General features: G+C 49.5%; 1 protein-coding gene across 1 annotated transcript in view; it reads right to left on the bottom strand.

The window, feature by feature from the left end:
- Positions 1-2,808: 2,808 nt before the first annotated feature.
- LOC149350514 (transcription factor LBX2-like) overlaps positions 2,809-17,161 on the bottom strand; it is a 67,446-nt gene continuing 53,093 nt past the window's right edge. The window contains exon 2 of the mRNA XM_089579559.1: positions 2,809-7,950. Coding sequence (XP_089435685.1) covers positions 7,595-7,950 — 356 coding nt within the window. The 3' untranslated portion in view covers positions 2,809-7,594. The remainder of the gene's footprint in view (positions 7,951-17,161) is intronic.

Below are 17,161 nucleotides of genomic sequence, written 5' to 3' on the forward strand. Positions count from 1 at the left end.
GGGTTCGGCCGGTATACCGTCATGAGTTGGTGTGCCCGCAACCTCAGTGGCTGTAAGAAAGGCCCGTTGGCACGTTCAGTCGATTCCTCAAGGTATGTTCCTTTTTCTTATACGATGAGTAAAACAGTATCCACCAATAGTAGCCGCAAATATTTCTCCTTTAATATTAGTCCTATGTCATTGCGACTTAGATCCGCGTACTTAACCGGCGGTTGAAACGGTCATCAATTATTTGCACCTATTTAGCAGTTTATTTACGCGTAAAATACCAGCGAGAAAGAGCAAAGTGCTTGCTTTCATATGCGATAAGAAAGTCCAGCTTTTTTGGACAGCACTTTGAATTGTGAGGCAACTGTGGAATATTGTAAGATGCTGTTTTGGACATATTGACGGAAATCGTCTAACATTCCGATGAGCAACAATTGCTTGCTTTTAAAGTTTGTCCTGCGCTCGCAGCGAGTATATATTTAAGGCTGCCATATATGAAATCAAAGGGGTGCGTTTGTGATAATAAATAGCGGAAAAGTACAAGCGCCTGGGGAGGGATTTACGAATATATCGATTGCTATGCTGTAATCTTATGAGATGCTAAAAAAATGCATTTTAAACAACCTACCGTTGAGCGCTTGTCCAGAATTTCGGGGTATGAGACATTTTTTTTTTTTTTTAACCGGCATATAGAACGAGTAACCGATTGCTGGCGAGACATTGAGAGCCTACCAAGGTGATGTTGCTGACATAAATCCGGGGTGCTGGCAGTCAGCACCCTTTATAACTCTTCCACTGATGATGACATCCCTATAGGGCAGTCGCCGCTTGGCGGTGGCGCATCGTTCTATCAAGAGGCTCAATCCCTGCGAATTCAGCAGCAATGTTTTTCTGGGACTCGAGTGAGCGAAATTTATCCGTGAATCCTTAATCGAGTAGACAGTTCTGCAGCTTCTGAAACAATAGAGAACACTTTAAAACGAAAGTAACGGGGTTTATCAGCGGAACCGTTGCTCGGTTTGACAGAGAAGCATTCGAACATCTCAAGAGTTTCCGAAATCGCCGCATCCGTTGCTGCTTATATAGTTTAACTATATTTTCAACCTATTGCATCTTTTTGTCTCTTGAAAATATGTTGTGCATACATGGTTTAAATGCATTGTCTATAATTACACTGTTGCAATCTGTTTGTATGTACTTCTTACACGTGTCTTCAAACCCTGTAAATAGTTGCCTCTGCTGTCAAGGGTGGGATGGCCTCGTCAGGCGGGAAACCGCCTTTAGCCTACTCACCCAGGACAGAATTTTTTGTAAATTTTGTCCCAAATAAAAAACTTACTTACTTACTATGCCTCAAGTTTTATTTTCGGTAGGAATTATTCCGACAGAAGTGTGCGTGTGTGCGTTCGTGCATATGTGTTATGAGCGGATGTGACCGCTAGTGCTGTCAATGGCACGTGATTGCCTGCCCGGGTTTTCTGGTGCCAAATTTACTGCAAACTCGAGCTCGACAAAAACTTGCACAATAATACATTATTTAAAAACACGGGCAGTTTTGCTAGCAATGCCATGCAAAATATCTACAGTTAGGTTATTTCACAAGGGTGGTCACTTCAGTTGAACGAACGTGCGAGCTGCATTCGAGCATTTTTTTGTGATCTTACGTACCACTCCGCTAGCGCGGCCTATTGTCGTATCGGACAAGCTCCATTACATCCGTTGTCATATCCTCCCGAAAAGAAGTGGACGTTGCACGCGAATAAGGAATTGCTGTGGGTATGTACCATTAAGCCTGAAGACATCATCATCATCATCAAAACTGCCGTTAATAGTACAACGGGAGGTCGAGATCGCACGAAAAACTTCGCCCAATCAACAGCCCTTGTTTGCAATGCCTAAAAAAAAAAAGTTACTGACTTTTTATTTTTTTAATAGGCAAGGTATCTATGTAAATGAGATAGGCAGCTTGTTACGCCCTTTGTACACATTTCTGCACATGGCTAAAAAATGTTTTTTTTTTTTTTCATTTTTGACGCTTTGTGTACGGGTCTCGCTGTGCTACTTGCTATACTGAATATTTATTTTAACTTTCAATTAAGCGAACTATGCCTACAGCTGTCTTCGAGTTCACTGAAATGAGAGTTTGCTGTATTTCTCAGAAGAAAGCTCGCTGAACTCCCCCGAGAGGTTTGGCTGGGCACGTATTCGATGACTGGGTACTTACCGTTATGCGCTGGACATGTGCGACTGTCTCTTAGCTCAGGACAGCTTGCAAGGTTCATTCTATGACAGCCCGAGCAAACCCGCCGACGACATTGGTACCAGCATCTGCCCAGACAGCCGTGAAAACGATAGGGTCACACAGCCAGTTTAAGAATATAACCAATATAGGACGTGTGCAATTCAATTGAATTCCACATGTGTGTATCTGCGTGAGTGCGGCTACATGTAAATGCCGGTGAATGAACGCTGTCGCGATGAACTTGACTATTTCTTTTTGCAATGAGAAAATTTGTCTTTTTATTGCGCCAACTCATATATCTCACCCACAAAACATTTTCTTGAATGTTCGAAGTCACTGCCCGCAAAAGGCGTATGTTTGTTCTTCTGTGTGTGCCATTTTAATCGGCATGAACAGGTGCACTCAGATTTTTTCGGGACACGGAAGCAACTAAAAGAAAAGAGCAGTCTTGCACTGAAGAGTCCACAGTGGAGGTCGGGCAGGGAAATGCAATGCGCACCCTTCAGTTCGTGGCTTCATGCTTAGACATGCCAAGAAATTATATTATTTTCGTATCTTCCCCGTTTGAAAATCTGCCGAGGGCACCTGCACATTTGTGAACTCCAACTACGCGATCAAGCAGCACCTTCTGAGTCAGCGCTTCACATACACGCATGAAGACAATAAAAAAAACTAATTTCGCCGGTTATTCACTGCAGAACTGACCAGGTACGATTTGCGTACGAACATATGGCCACAGCAAGAGTCGACTGTGCCGAAGAAATGGCTTTGCAGAGCCACGGTTATTCCGCGGGCTCTCCAAGGCGAAAAAAATGAGAGACAGTGAATAAATTCAGATTTTATTGTTATACGCATTGTTCATTCAGGCATGAACGCTACAACGTCTCTCGAAACAATAAGAATTATCACAGGATCTTTCAGTGATGTGTACAGATACCAATAATTCACAGCATTAACAAAACACTGAATATGCAAGTAATAATAAACATTTAGATTTTGTCGTGTACTTAAATAGGAACTACTTACAATATATAAGACAAGCACGGACCACAGTGGCTTTGTAAGCGCAATCCCAAGTATTCACTCCTCTTATGACTTTTGATAAATTGTTTTTTGAAGCACAGGCATGTAATGTCGCCAAGAGGAACCCACGCGTTGGCAACCTTCATGGTTCCTTCATTCCAGCCAGTACGAAAATTCACCACCCTTCCTTGGCATATTTCAGCGGAACCAACGTGCAAACGAAAACTGGGTCGCTGATTAAGCCTACAAAAGGCGCACTAGATCGACTCATGTATTACGTTTGCACAAACGATTAAGACACGGTCGATTTCTCCGTCATAAATGTTTAGGCAGTGTCGAAGTACAGAACAAATGGAAATGTTTAGCGCTGTGCAAAACAACCCCGCTTATTTATCATTGTTCTAGCGCATTCAGCACCACTGTCGCGCGGCTTCAAGGACACGGAACAAAAACAAAATGATAAAAGAGGACTCAGTGACATAGGCTGGGGTCTCACACATAACAACACGCAAAGACACGACACAGTATACTCTCGCAGCAAAGACATAAACTCTGCACAACAAGACAGGCTGCTGACTATGTACAATGTGTATAATGCGTTCCAAAGTACACGGAGCAGACGCGAAGACCTGTACAGTAGGTCTGATTTATTTGGTGTGAGCCAACTTCAACTTTTTTTTTTCCTTCGCTGGGAACGCAAACGATAAAAAAAAATGAATGAAAGAACGAAAGAAAGGAAAAGTGAACTTATCTGAAAGAAACTGCAAGCACTGCAAAGTAGCACGCTTGTTATTCGGCGCGATACGGCTGCACCGTATGCCACCGAAGCTGCTTCGGAGTCACTTTTCGGGTCGTTCGCAGTGCGTGCTTCGCTTTTCGCGCAGGGCAACGGCAGCACAAGCACGACGCTACGAGTGTGCGTTTCGCTGCATTTACGTTCGTGAAATCGTTTTCGTCGGGCTTCGATCCTCACGCCCCCCGCGGCGAGAGCGTCTCATTTCAAGGAGCCCACAACAGCTTCCGGTACTCAATATTTTGCTTTTTACGGGTAATTTGCACTGCATGCGTACAACTTGTATACCTGCGTATAAAAGCAGGTTACTACGCCATGGAATAACGTGTCTGACAATGTTTGCGGTCTAGTCTTGGCTGGCATGCAGTGTGCAAGTGACAGCGAAAGAACGATATGTCATGGTCAACTTGCCGCGCGTCTTTTCTTTACCCCTCACTCTTTCTGGCCACTTCATTGGTGAGCATGTTTTCTCGCAAAGGAAGTGCAAGAAAGTGAGAAAGTGTGGCACGCCTTGACTGAACATGGTCGAACACGTAAACTGTACTTCAGTGTTTATTTGTTGTTTTTTTCTGCGATCGTTTGCACCTTATTTCCTTACATCGAAACGGTTCCCATGGAGTCGTTGTCAACGCGTGTCTGGACGGCTAGAGAAGCGGAAAGAGGGTCTGTGACACCAACCTGACCTCTAGCGTCCTTAAAAGCTATACGCCAGAGTTGCTGAGGTGAGCTTCAATTGCCCCTGCAACCTGCACGGTCCGTGGCTACAATTTTCGCACACCGGCCGAGTTTCCCAGCGTTTTTGAGCAGCATTTGTTGCCCACGTATGTACATAGCACACAGGCTTTCCTGACCGCCGTGTATTTTGTGCACAATGCCGTTGCCTCTCGTACCGATCGATATACAGTACCAGAAGTAAGCGGTACGCGTGCACGACAGAATAAATAGAAGCATTATGCATGTAATAAATTAAGTACGAACAATCATAGTGTTGCACAGACAATTTTCAAGCAAATAATGCGCGCGCCGTGCGAAGCACTTCAGCACGCAGAACACTCCGAACCGGTGTTTACCGTTATCTTCGCCTTGCTAAAACCCCAGACGAGTGAGATTTTGGTGCCAGTTTTACATTAGGTACATCGATTTCTTCTCCGTATCGTTTGCATCGTTCTCGCTTTCTTTATGCTCTCTACACAGCAGTGGGCGTGGTGCAATAATGGAAATGGAAAGGCGACAAAAAAAAAAAAAAAACGGAACGACACAGAAAGAGACACTCTGTGAATACAGTGCAACATAGCCGAGGCCTGTCGGCGGCTGCGCGTGCTCCGAGATGCCCGTAGACTTCTACAGAAATGTTTGGGCGGGATGTGGCATATATTTACACGGGACAAAAAGCAGGCAGCTGCAGTCAGCGCACGTATTTACAAGACGAAGACTTCTGCGTCGCAGAAGGCCCCGTTGACCAGGCCAGTGAAGTCGTTGCCAACCGACTCGTTGGTCTTCCAGAGCTCCGTCCCACTGATTACACGACGTCGCCAAGCACAACCGGTGCAGAGGTTTGGCGCGGCAAACGTGAGCATTTCGTGTGCCGTTGTGGGCGGGTTCGGGCTGATTGCACACAAAGCAGCGGCGGGATTGTCATGGTGACCGAATTATCATTTACCGAGACGACTTATCTGCGGCCAGCCCGAGGTTAGGCGTTGGCCTGTACGTATACTGCCATTACTACTCGATCTGGTAGCGATCATGGTCCTTCACAGTATGCGGCTACTGCTCAGACCTAATAGCTGGCACTAAAGGGTTTGCTTCGAGGTGAAAAGCATTTTTTTTTCATTGTTTACTGTAATTATGAGACACTTTCAAACGTCAACACAGACACCAAGAGCAGCTAAAGACGAGATAGCATTATCTTCTTCGTGGCAACACTCAAATCAGATTTTTGCCCTGTCTCGTGAAACGGCAGAGGATGTTTACGTTAGATATCTGAACGTGCGTATGCAATAAAGCAACGGAAATAGTAAGGTGTGCCCGGGTTAATATTAGATTCGACGCTCTACACTTTGTCTCCCGCAAAGGCTAAAATGGTGCTTTGCTAACCTTGATCTCGAGTACTTGTGAAATATATTTTTGTCCGCGTCAAGCGCACCAGGAAATTTTGAGAATTTTGGCTGTTATTATTCATGCTTGCATTACCCGCAGTACCATTTGCGGGGCTGGTTTGTATTTGCTTGTCGGGCTTAGGCTCCGTTACCCGCAGAACGCGGTCGTCTGAAACGTGGCCATATGTAAGCATGCGATCAGAGGCCACATATTGCAAATATTCATTTTCCAATTCATTCTTCTGTCCCTTTATCAATGGCAGCTACCGCCAGGCACGTCAGTGCTGACGTCATAGGCAATGTTATTCTTCGGATCTGAAGTTGGATTTATTAATAAAAAAGAATCAAAAGAATGGAATGGGGAAAAGAATCCTTACAAAATATGAACCCAGTGCAACATAAAGTATAGGCACGGCAGCCTAATAATACAACCCTATCAAACGAGGACGACGATAAGCTGGTCAATAATCCACATGCACTACAGCACCATACCAATAGGTATACACACAAACAGGTCAGTGCCTCGAAGCTTATAATGAGCCATGCCAGAAATTTTCGTGGCAGTTCCCTTTACCTGTACAATTGGTAAGGTCAGTTAGTGTGCCGTTTTCTCTAGAGAAGCTACACTCCTTAAAGTCTTTCTCTCCAAGCGCCAATAAATCAGTGCGATTGCTAACTCAGCGTCAGTTATAGCCTGCACAGCATTTACGAAGCTTCTCAGAAATGCAGCACAACGGAAAAGCTAAAACTTAGGTTGTTTTTATCCCTCTCCTCGTATCTAAGCTGGGCACCATGACAATTCTTTTCTCCTGCTTTTTTTTTTTTTTCTCTTGTTGCATCTTGAGAGTAGAGCGATGCCACTGCTGTATGTACCTGCGCGGGAGGTCCACAGAACGCGAACTAAAGATTGCGCTGGTGTCTGTTTTTAGGTTTGGAAACGGAAGAAAGAACCATTCGCTCGTCGCGGAAAGTTTACGGTCAACACAACGGCAATGAAGTGTGTACTTCGCAGGGAACTAGCGTAAAATAAATACTCTTGACAGGAGTTCTGTCTGAACGATCCCGGCCACGTCGCATGGCCAGGCAATGAATGCCTCTCCCGTATACACACGAAGGACGAGCTGCAGGCTCTGCCAAAGACGGATGCGGAAGGAAGAAGGGGAGGCATACATGGCATTTAGAGAACAGAGCACACTGGGCGCACCGTTCGCGGTTTCGCGTAGTGGCTGCATGTCTGTGTGTTTGTGTGTCGTGCGCACCTTGCGACCTGCCGCCGAGATATGCGGCAGAGTAGCACAGGATGCAAAGCAGTGGCGACTGCGGCGTCGCCAACGCACTGTCCGACGAGTTACCCGTAGAAAGGCTGTCTCTGCACATGGAACCCATAGAAGGTATCGACAGTTCTTGCGAGAACCATTTCTTAGACTAACCGAGAAGACCGCGGCGCTAGGCTCACGGTCCGCTCGCAGCCTTGTGGATGTCCTTCTTGAAACTGCTGAGATCTTGTATGTTGTCCAGGAGGGTCTTGTGAATGGTGTGGATCTTGGCAGCATCCATGTCCTTTTTGAGCTCTTCCATGTCCCGTTTGAGTTTCGCGCGTCGATTCTGGAACCAGGTGATCACCTGCGCGTTCGTGAGTCCCAGCGACTGCGCGATCTCGTCCCGGTCGGCGGGCGACAGGTATTTCTGGTAGAGGAACCTTTTCTCCAGCTCGAAGATCTGGTGGTTGGTGAACGCCGTTCGCGACTTCCGCTTCTTCTTGACCGGCTGCCGACCGTTGAAGGAGCCGCCGTTCTCTCGGGAGGCATCTGCAGTAACAAGAAGGAGAATTGGGTGCATGAGCTTCATTGTCCATTCATCTTTCAGACAACAAAGAATGGAAACAAATGTGCGTGCACGTTGCAGCTGAGGAAGAACAGCCGTGCAGGCTCTTCTCAGACAGCTCAAACACGCTCACAAACACAAAATGCGTTTCCACTTATTTTGTCTCTGTGCACCACACATTCGAAGTGGTGTTGACGGCACTGTCGGCTTTGCTACTGAGCCGCGCTCTGTGACACGCAAGGGACGCCTAAAAACAGCAGCTGTGGTGAAACGCAGCTGTGAAAAATGGTCGTGTCACTAAGTGAAATGCAACCGCTGTAGCGTCCAGTGAAAATGTATTTGTTTATTACTCCATGTAACTAATGGTTCATGCACATGTAAATCGAACGTCAAACACGCCACAGCCAACAGTCTCAGAAGTGCGGGCTCAACGTGCATTAGCATAGCACAGTGCTGCGGTCGCTTTTTTTCCTTGTACAATAAGCGTATTTATTATTGGCATCATCATCATCACCATTATCCCGACTGCAAATATTCAGTAGCAACGTTTTCGTGACGCTGCGTGCATGATGTTTTCTTTCTTTCTCTCGGTCGGCTGACTTTTTGCAAAAGCCGCAGCAGGATTCTGAGTCAATCACCAACTATGTGAATGTGGCGTCCAGAGACACGAGGAACGCAGCTTTTGCGAAACGAGAACGTCAAACGCACATTACTGCGACGCGCGTTACGGCACTACCTGGGGCGGTCGCATGCAAACCGCTGAGAAAAGTTGCTTCCCGCTCTTCGAGGGTCACACGGCGCAAAAGCCAGCTCGCGGCATCCGATATGCACTCCGCACAAGTAGCAGCGGTCCGGCGCCGCAGGACGCACAAAGGACATGATCCGCGGTGGCAACGTCTTAATGGAGTTCGAGAAAAGTCGAAGGCGTTTGCAACCGCGGAACGGGGAGCGACAGGAGGCGGGGCGGCGACCGCACGACACGCGCCATTCAACGGCACGGCCCCGCGCGCTGCCCCGGACGCCGACAATCGCAGTTTTCGGAAGAAGGCTTGATTTATGACGCGCCCCGGCGCGAGAAGGCCCGCCCCGTTCTGGTTCGGAGAGCGCAGTCCGCATCAGCGCTCGATTAGCAGCGCCCTTGTTCATCCCGCGGCGGCTTTTGGGGCCCGAAAGAAGCGCCTTGCGCGAACGCGGCGACAGTCGGCGCTTTTCTTGCCAACCCCCCCCCCCCCCCCTGTCTCCCGTCACTAAGCCCCCCCAGCATTGTGCCACGTCTCCTCCGAGCGCTGCCCTGTTCGGTGATGTATCGACTTCAAGGCGTCACAGCTCCGCAGAAGGCTCGGCGATGGAGAAAGAGACCAGCCCTCAACCTGCGGCCATGCCAAAGCCCCCTGCTTCGACTTGACGCCTTTTGAAAAGAGTCCGATTTCCTTACGGCAATTTGCTACACGAGGAGGTGGCCGCAGGAAAAAAAAAGAGGGAAGCGGGAGCCGCCGATGACAGCGGGGGACCTCGTCACCTTAACCGCGTTTCTATGAACTCGGTCGGGTCCATCGTGTGTACGGCGGCAAAATGCGGCTTGGCCGCTCCGGATCATTCAGCGGATGCGGAGTGTGACAAATTCACCGCTTTCAACGTAGTACCTCCGCGGTAAGTAACTTGCGCGCTTTTTGAAGCAAGCAGGCGCTCATGTAAAGAGCAACTGAAAGCGGACAGCGCTGACGTTATTTGAGGATCACGAGCGGGAAAGCAGAAATCGATATTGCAGAATATCTGCGCTCCAGGATATTGGCGTGACTCGAAGCCCGGAAGTGTCGGACGAGCGATTTTTCGTCGTAACGCGCGACCTCCAGATTTACCTGCTCCTTTTATGTTCTTTCGGGTTCATTGATTCAGAGCGTATTACGTGTCAGCCATTAGGGGATTAGTCGAGCAAAAACGCTGCACAGTTAATCCAGTTCTGTATCGCCTTTAGTTGAAACGAAGCCACCAGTAAGATTTGCCTTCACCCAAACTTTACTTCGTTGCCGCACACAGCATAGGGCTGGAGCGCGGTTAACAACAAAACTGAATCATATAATAATGCACATGAAAACAGAACATTGTTACTCGCCATACGCATCAACCTGCAACTCGTAGCATTTTCGGCATCGTGGAATGCAGCTATTCAGCATGCATACTGCTCCAGCAGCTTCGTACACACATCGCGAGCCCTGGCTGTTCCTGGCCGTTACCACCGTCGGCCTGTCTTTCCATTGGCGAGGCTGCTTGGCGAGGCCATCAGTGATGGGAGCGGAGGAGGGAGAGGGAGCTAGTAAGAGCGGCTGGGAGCGGGCGGCGCGTTCGCAAAATGACTCATCCCTCGGTAGCACATTTTCGCGTGCCCGCGTTAGATTTCGCGCCAGCGCACGCGTCGGCGGGCGCGGCCCGCGATGTGAGACAGGCATGGTGTGGTGCAGCGCACGGCCTCAGGAGGAGTTCCACCCATTGGAACTAATTATCTCGCCCCGGCTCGGCTTCTTAGCGTCCTCCCCTTGCCCTCGAGGCGCATCTACTTTCCGGCCCGGAAACGAGACCTCCTCACGGTGCGCACCGGCGGCCTGCTCGCCGACGCTGCACGCTGACAAGCGTCGGCCCGGGATGACAGCGGCGCAACGCTCCGCTGCGGCCAGGGGGACGCCCAGCACAGCGGACGCTGCAGGCACGCACGCCGGGCCAGCCGAGCCAAGAGCTGCGCGCGGCAGTGCCCCCCCCCCCTCGCCCGTGAAGAAGCCGGCATGCCGCGGTCGCGCGCGCGCGGCGCTACCGTTGGTTGCATCGCCCGCTGCGGACGGTGTCGTTTATTTCGCGTAGATAAGTCGGAATCAATCTAGCTATTTACTTGGCTGCGAAAGGGAAGGCCTTCTTTTCCGTCCATTTATCTCTGAAATTCGCGCAGCTCTGGGCAGCGAGCGTAAACGGGCGACGCGATGTCAGTGACCTCGAGACAAAGGGTGCACGGGGCGGCTGGTCGCGTTCCAGCCAGCGCGATGACCGCAGTTAAACGTCAGTCGATTGTAAATCTTCGCCGCTTTATAGAGACAAAGCAGTTTACCAGTTGTTGGTGTGAGGAATGAATACGCAGAAGTTCTATATTATGTATATGTCACCGCGCGTGGCGTCTCATGTTTTATCGAAGGACTTATCACGCGAAGTATGGGAGGTGAACTATTACTACTTTCCTCGTCGCTTCCTCCTTGTCTTTTTTAACTATCTCTCCCTCCACCTAGGTGCAGACCTCGCGCATTGCTCGCGGGCGGACAGGCGCCTCCTGGCCGCCAATTCCCCAGCCGTGGGCTCTCGAGCGAAAGGCCTCAAGTTGTGTTGACTCGCGCCTCATTAGGAGACATGGGCGCTTATGCGGCTCCGCCTTGATGAGTAGCCCTCGTTATCCGCGGCGTCGCGGGCGAAAGCATTGTTGACGACTCGAGAGTTGATTATGGTGTCGTGTGTGCCCGACCTGGCGGCTAATGTCCCTTCATTCGAGACGCGGTGAGATGACGCCGTACGCGCCGAGAATAATGACGGGTAATTTGCCGCTTCCACGCTTCGACGTTGGGCTCAACGTTAATCTGCGCATTTTGTTGCTCTTCTCCTCCTTGCTTCCGCCAAGCCGCGTTAGCGAGGAAAGCGTGCGTATGGCTTCAACGACGTCACTTTTGCTTGTGCGGCGGCGTACAGAATGTATACGTGCACACTCATTGCGTTCTCCAGCCGAATGCCGTGCCTTTTAAAACTGCAGCATCTCAAGGTCATTTACACGCGACCGCGAACATGCCTTGTGCCTGTGCAGGACAGCTAGCACACAAAGTCATTGGTCCGTTTTCTTTCTTTATTTATTTAGTGCGCAGACTTCAGCATAGCTGCTGAATATACCTCACAGAAATATGGCTGATAGCATCACTTACAAAAAAAAAAGTATATGTTTGAAGTTTAGCACAGAGAGATTGTTTGGTAAATTTGAGCCAGCGTGTTTCACTGTGTAGGATATGTATTCGGTAGAAGCCCCCCGCAAGCATAAAATCCCAGTAAATGTTTGGTCCAGATGATACAATCACTACCATTCCAATATTTTTCCAGTATGATTAGTTTCTACCTTCGTCGCAGCTCAAGCAACCCCACGCTCTCGTTATCTCCTGGATCTGCCGAAAGATTATCGCGTCGAGCGACAAGGAAAGAGCTCAAGCAAAAGGAAAGCAATCGTTATATTATTCCGGCACTTGCTTCCCTTCACAATTTCTGATGCTCTTCAAGTTTTACAAATTATCTCTAGTCGAATAACGCATATTTCATCCACCTAAGGATGCCATATACTGAAGGAAAAACCAGCGCCCATCAAATGGAATGGGGCCAGTTACACTGTGAGTTGGCCAGCGTATAGAAAAGGAGGCTACGGAAATGATCGCAAAACTACGTCTCAAAAATACGTTATGCAAGGTCCGCATGTTAAAGGTTTAAACATGCAGGAAAAATTTTAAAAAATACATTCATCTCTAGCGAGGACAGCACCTGCAGCCCTCCGAAATTCGCATCTAATATTAATCTTGCTATTTCTAACTTGAGGCGTAGTATAATGTCTGTTTGCATGAAGGAACCGCGTCGCCAAACATTTCCATCTCCCTGTGTGCGCGGTGAAGTGGAATGTAACCAATTATACGCAGACAGTATATGTATAGGTGCGAGCATGTAAGTTTTATTGCACCTCTTTGATGTTCTGTGAAATATTCATGAATTCATCACAGCAAGGATCCTCATGAGAACTAATAACTGAAGGTGCATTTGCTGGAAGCACTTGTTGGAAGCACTCTTTGAAAGCACTTATTGAAACCGCTTTTGGAAGTGCCTTTTGTGAGCACTCTTTGGAGCACTCTTTGCAAGCACCCTTTGGAAACACCCTTTGAGATCACTCTTTGGAGCGCTTTTTGAGAGCCTTTGAAAGTGCACGGCATGTGCCGCCGCGTTGAAAAACTCAGGGCAATGATATATACTAGATGTTGGCGTTATTGCTGCTGAGCTCTGCGTGAATGATAGTCAAGAAAGTAACTAGAAGAAATAAACAGCTTTATGCTGGCAGTGCGTGACGTGTTGTGTTGTTTACAAGAGAGAAACAAGAGCTGTGTTATGCTATACTCGTGGCGTGGCGAGCATGGTGTGGCGTGGTGTGGTGTGTTAATCGTGTGGTTGTGTGTAGTGGTGTGATGTGCAAATGTGTCTGTGCGTGTTTTCACGCACGTCAGCAAATTTCGCATCGAACATATCCAGACAGAATCAACATGTGGAACGAAAAACCGACAACGGCTTCTATTCAACGGGAATGTACAAGGAATGCACCTTTGGATGAAGTCATCCGCCACCTATTTCAATAAACGCGTTGCAAGGATTCGTGAATGACATGATCCACTTGCTTTTACCAGTATATTGCTTCTGTGTTATCGCTGATGTCATAACAACTTCGTCCACAGCCAGTTATTTGTTGTACACCTAAGGGCAACGTTTTCGTGGCTTCTTTTTATTCTTCGGACCATACCCATCACTGACAGAGAGGTGACATAATAAAAGTTGCGGACCAGGGCACATTGCTGCAGGGTGCCTCCAATGGGTGACTGTCCAGCGAAATTAGAGGCACAAGTCATGCCCGCCGGTGTCGATTCGGAGCTTCATAACCCTGCACTAATGCATGGCCACAATGAGTCAAAGAGAACCGAATAGTAAAGGCTGTCCAGAACTATGTGGCGTACCGAACGCCAACTGCGCCCTTATTTGCAGCACTAAATAATATACAGCGAAATTCCACATCAGTTTAATCGCTGGGATTCTTAAAAAGAAAAAAATTGGAACAGGCTTTGTTTAAGAATATTCCAGTAGAATTCGGCGCGGCCGGTGCCGGATATTTCCTGACAGAGAACATTGTGCCTGCTTTCGTCGTTGATTCATTTGTTCTTTTCGAAATAAACAGAAATGGCGATGAAAGAGAGAAACTGACCTTTTATTAAACAACACAGAGCGATCGTGCAAAAGCTGCAAAGGCTTGTTTCTTAGTGCAGATGGAACAAAACAAAGCTGTCAAGATCAACCATCGTATACGGGGAACTGCCAACTGCACACGCACACACGCAAACAGAAGGGCCAGTTTAAAACTGTATATGACCCTAACGCCATTCGCTTCGAACATGCCAAAAATTAAAACCCTCGCAGTATTTCGTGACAGCGCAGCTGTAGTATACAGTAGAGTCGTTTCACTCGCCTACGCTCCGCGTGGATAGGACGGCGGGATAGGTGTATACCACAGAAGTACGGGGGGAGCAAAGCCAATGAGCCGCGGAGCTCCCTGAATCCTCCATTCTGTCCCAGCAGCCCCTGCTCTCAGCAAGTTAGTTTCCTTCCCAGCGGACAACGAGCTACCCTCGCTTTGCTGACCAGTGCGTGTAATGCACTCGAGGGTCTGGCGAAACATGGAGTGAACGCACCCCACTCGCGCACCTGGCCAAATGACGCTGCAGGAACGAACAGCGGTCAGACCCGGGTTGCTCCGGACGTGTCATCACGCCTCCGCAGCAGTGGCAGGAGCGACCGTCTCGGAGTCGGCTTAACACGGAGACGAATGGATGTACTCCGCGTTCTGTACACGCCTCGGGGCTCAACTCAGGTAGCGGCGCGCGCCACCTGGTCTCGGGCAGCGGCTCGTAAAGCGCTCACCGGAAATGAATGGTTGCGGAGCGGCTAAGGTGCGAATGGCGTGCTGCCCATGGGAGGATTCGCGGAGTTCCCGCCTGCCCAGTCGCTTGTCAGCAGCAGCAGCACCCGGGAGGGACGGCCCGCGGTGTTGCTGCCCCTAATTGTGCGCGCCGCCGCCTGGGCCCGCACAGGCACGGGGCTGACCATGGGTGGCCGCCCGGGCCCTCGCCGGCCTCGCGGAAGCGTTTTGTACCGGCGGCGCGAGCTTGCAAATGGGCTCCCGCGGCCTCCCCGGTGCACCGCGCCGGAGCCGAACCTTCGATCATGCGTCACTCGCGACGCTGCATGCGCGGCGGCCCGACAGACCTGGCCCCACGCTTGACGGCGGCGTGTGCTTGGGCCTGTCCCTGGGCTGGTCCCCCCCTTTTTTTTTTCTTGCTTTCGTTGCAGCGTGCGCTGCGTGAGATCACCTATTGTACTTTGCGAAAGGAAATGGTGTGCGGGAAAATGTTTTTTCTGTTCTTTTAGCCGCCTCAGGTGGTTAAGAGTTTTGGTGTTCGCCCTAACCGAAGTACGGAAACGTGTCGAAAGAAAGCGAGATGAAAGTTGGCAGTTTGTTTTCAGTTTTGAGAAGACATATTTGCTGGTGTTATGGCGGACGAAATAGTATTAGCTGCAAAATAGAATCGTGCACGTAAGTGCTGCAGGCACGCTCTAATTTGAGAAAAAAAAAAAAAAACCGGGGGTAATCAGTGTAAACAAAAAGAAGGAAAAAAGCTTGTGGTAAAATTCATTCAGTTATGCAGTTTGTGCAATTTCTTATTATGGCGTAGCGACTTTGCACTGGTGGTCAATATGAAAGAATTGGGAATTATTTCGACATGTTTGAATTTTCAGCTTTGTGACTGGGACACACCAGGTCAAATCATAGCAGAAAGGAAGTTGTTAAAGAAGATTAAACATGAGCATTCCACTAAATGTGCACGTTGGTTACCTATAAAATTAATATGAAATGGTGGCGATTCGAATAAAGGGAGCCACACAGTAATGCGAATGACAGTTGGTAGCGTTGTAAAGTGGCAAGATGGCCTATGACACGCAGACTGTTATGAAACTTTTGTTTCATGTTAAAACACTAGCAAGCAGCCTCAGATAACCACGAATGAAATAAATGGCTCAAGATCAGTCCTTACACAACACTGGAGCCAGTTACGAATGAATACGGAATATGCACCTTAGCGTGAGGTGAAAATGCGCTAATGTTCGTCGGAAGCTAAATAGCTCAACGCAGCGTACACTGCGTAAAGTAAGGAATAGCACAGACATACGCCTTTTTTCACCGAGAGAGACTTCTGCAATTGCGAGGTACTACGTGAGCAAACAGCAAAGACCCACAGCTATGGATAGATTAAACTGTTTTCGTTTTTTATCATTTCATAGAAAGAGCGATAAGAACATCGATGAAGTTTTCAACGCTTTTTTTTACCCATAACACTGTTGGGCCTTCGATAAAGCTGACACAGCTCACGAGGTAAAATCATAGAGCTAAGGGCTACAAAATTACAAATTACTTAAACCTGAAATAACATCACTGCTCCTTCCCGTGGCCAGTTTGGTGGCAACAAGGTGACAAAGCTCGAGTAGCAGCCACCTACTCCAAGGTCGGGCCAGCCAGTTGGCGCTTACACAGCGGCGCAGGGGTTCGCACGGGGCCCTTTGTGGAGGGAGCGGCGGCGGGGCGGCGGATGCGTGCGGGTCCAGATGGGCGGCCGCCCGATTTGCTGCCGGCCCCGTAGCGGGCGCGGGCGCGCTCTGTTCAAGGGTCGCCGATTAACGGCCGGGCCGGCCCCCCTCGGACCGCGTCCGCCAATCACGTCGTCGTCGTCGTGGGACGCTCGACCATTTTTCAGCCGCAACGCGAGACGCAATGAGGCCGTTTAGGGGCCCAGCTTTATTGCGCCCAACTGCGGCCCTCCGATGCTCCCCCTTGGGAGCGCCGCTTTGCGTGCGGGTCGAGATAAATGGCGTCTCACACAGTAGCTGGTACGTCACGCCAGTGCTCATGCCGGTCGAGACCAGCATGGCGATTTTGCGACTGCGCACAGTCTTCTTTTCTCCCACCGTTCGACACCTCTAAGTGGCGAGGCGGGGGCGCCAACTTGGGCCGCAGCTGCTGCCGGACGCTCTTCGGGACGGGCGCGTCACGAAGGATACGCGCTTTCTCTCATTTGGGACGTTGTTTGCCGAGAGAAGCCGGGGGCAGCCGCCGAGGCACGTATACTGGCCGGCCGGGGATGGCGGGTCCCACGGCGCCCTGACGGACGCGGGGAATTAAGTTCTTCGCGGACGACGAGAGCGGCGGCCACCGCGTGGCGAATCGTCAAACAGCCCTCCGGCGTGCGCCCGCGGAGCTGCCGATCATCGCCGAAAAAACAATGGCGCCTGGGAAAGTGAAGCGCTGAGACAAAGGAGCTCGTCGCC

Source organism: Amblyomma mixtum, chromosome 3, assembly GCF_055824585.1.
Source record: "Amblyomma mixtum isolate Tamu chromosome 3, ASM5582458v1, whole genome shotgun sequence".
Lineage (NCBI taxonomy): Eukaryota > Metazoa > Arthropoda > Arachnida > Ixodida > Ixodidae > Amblyomma > Amblyomma mixtum.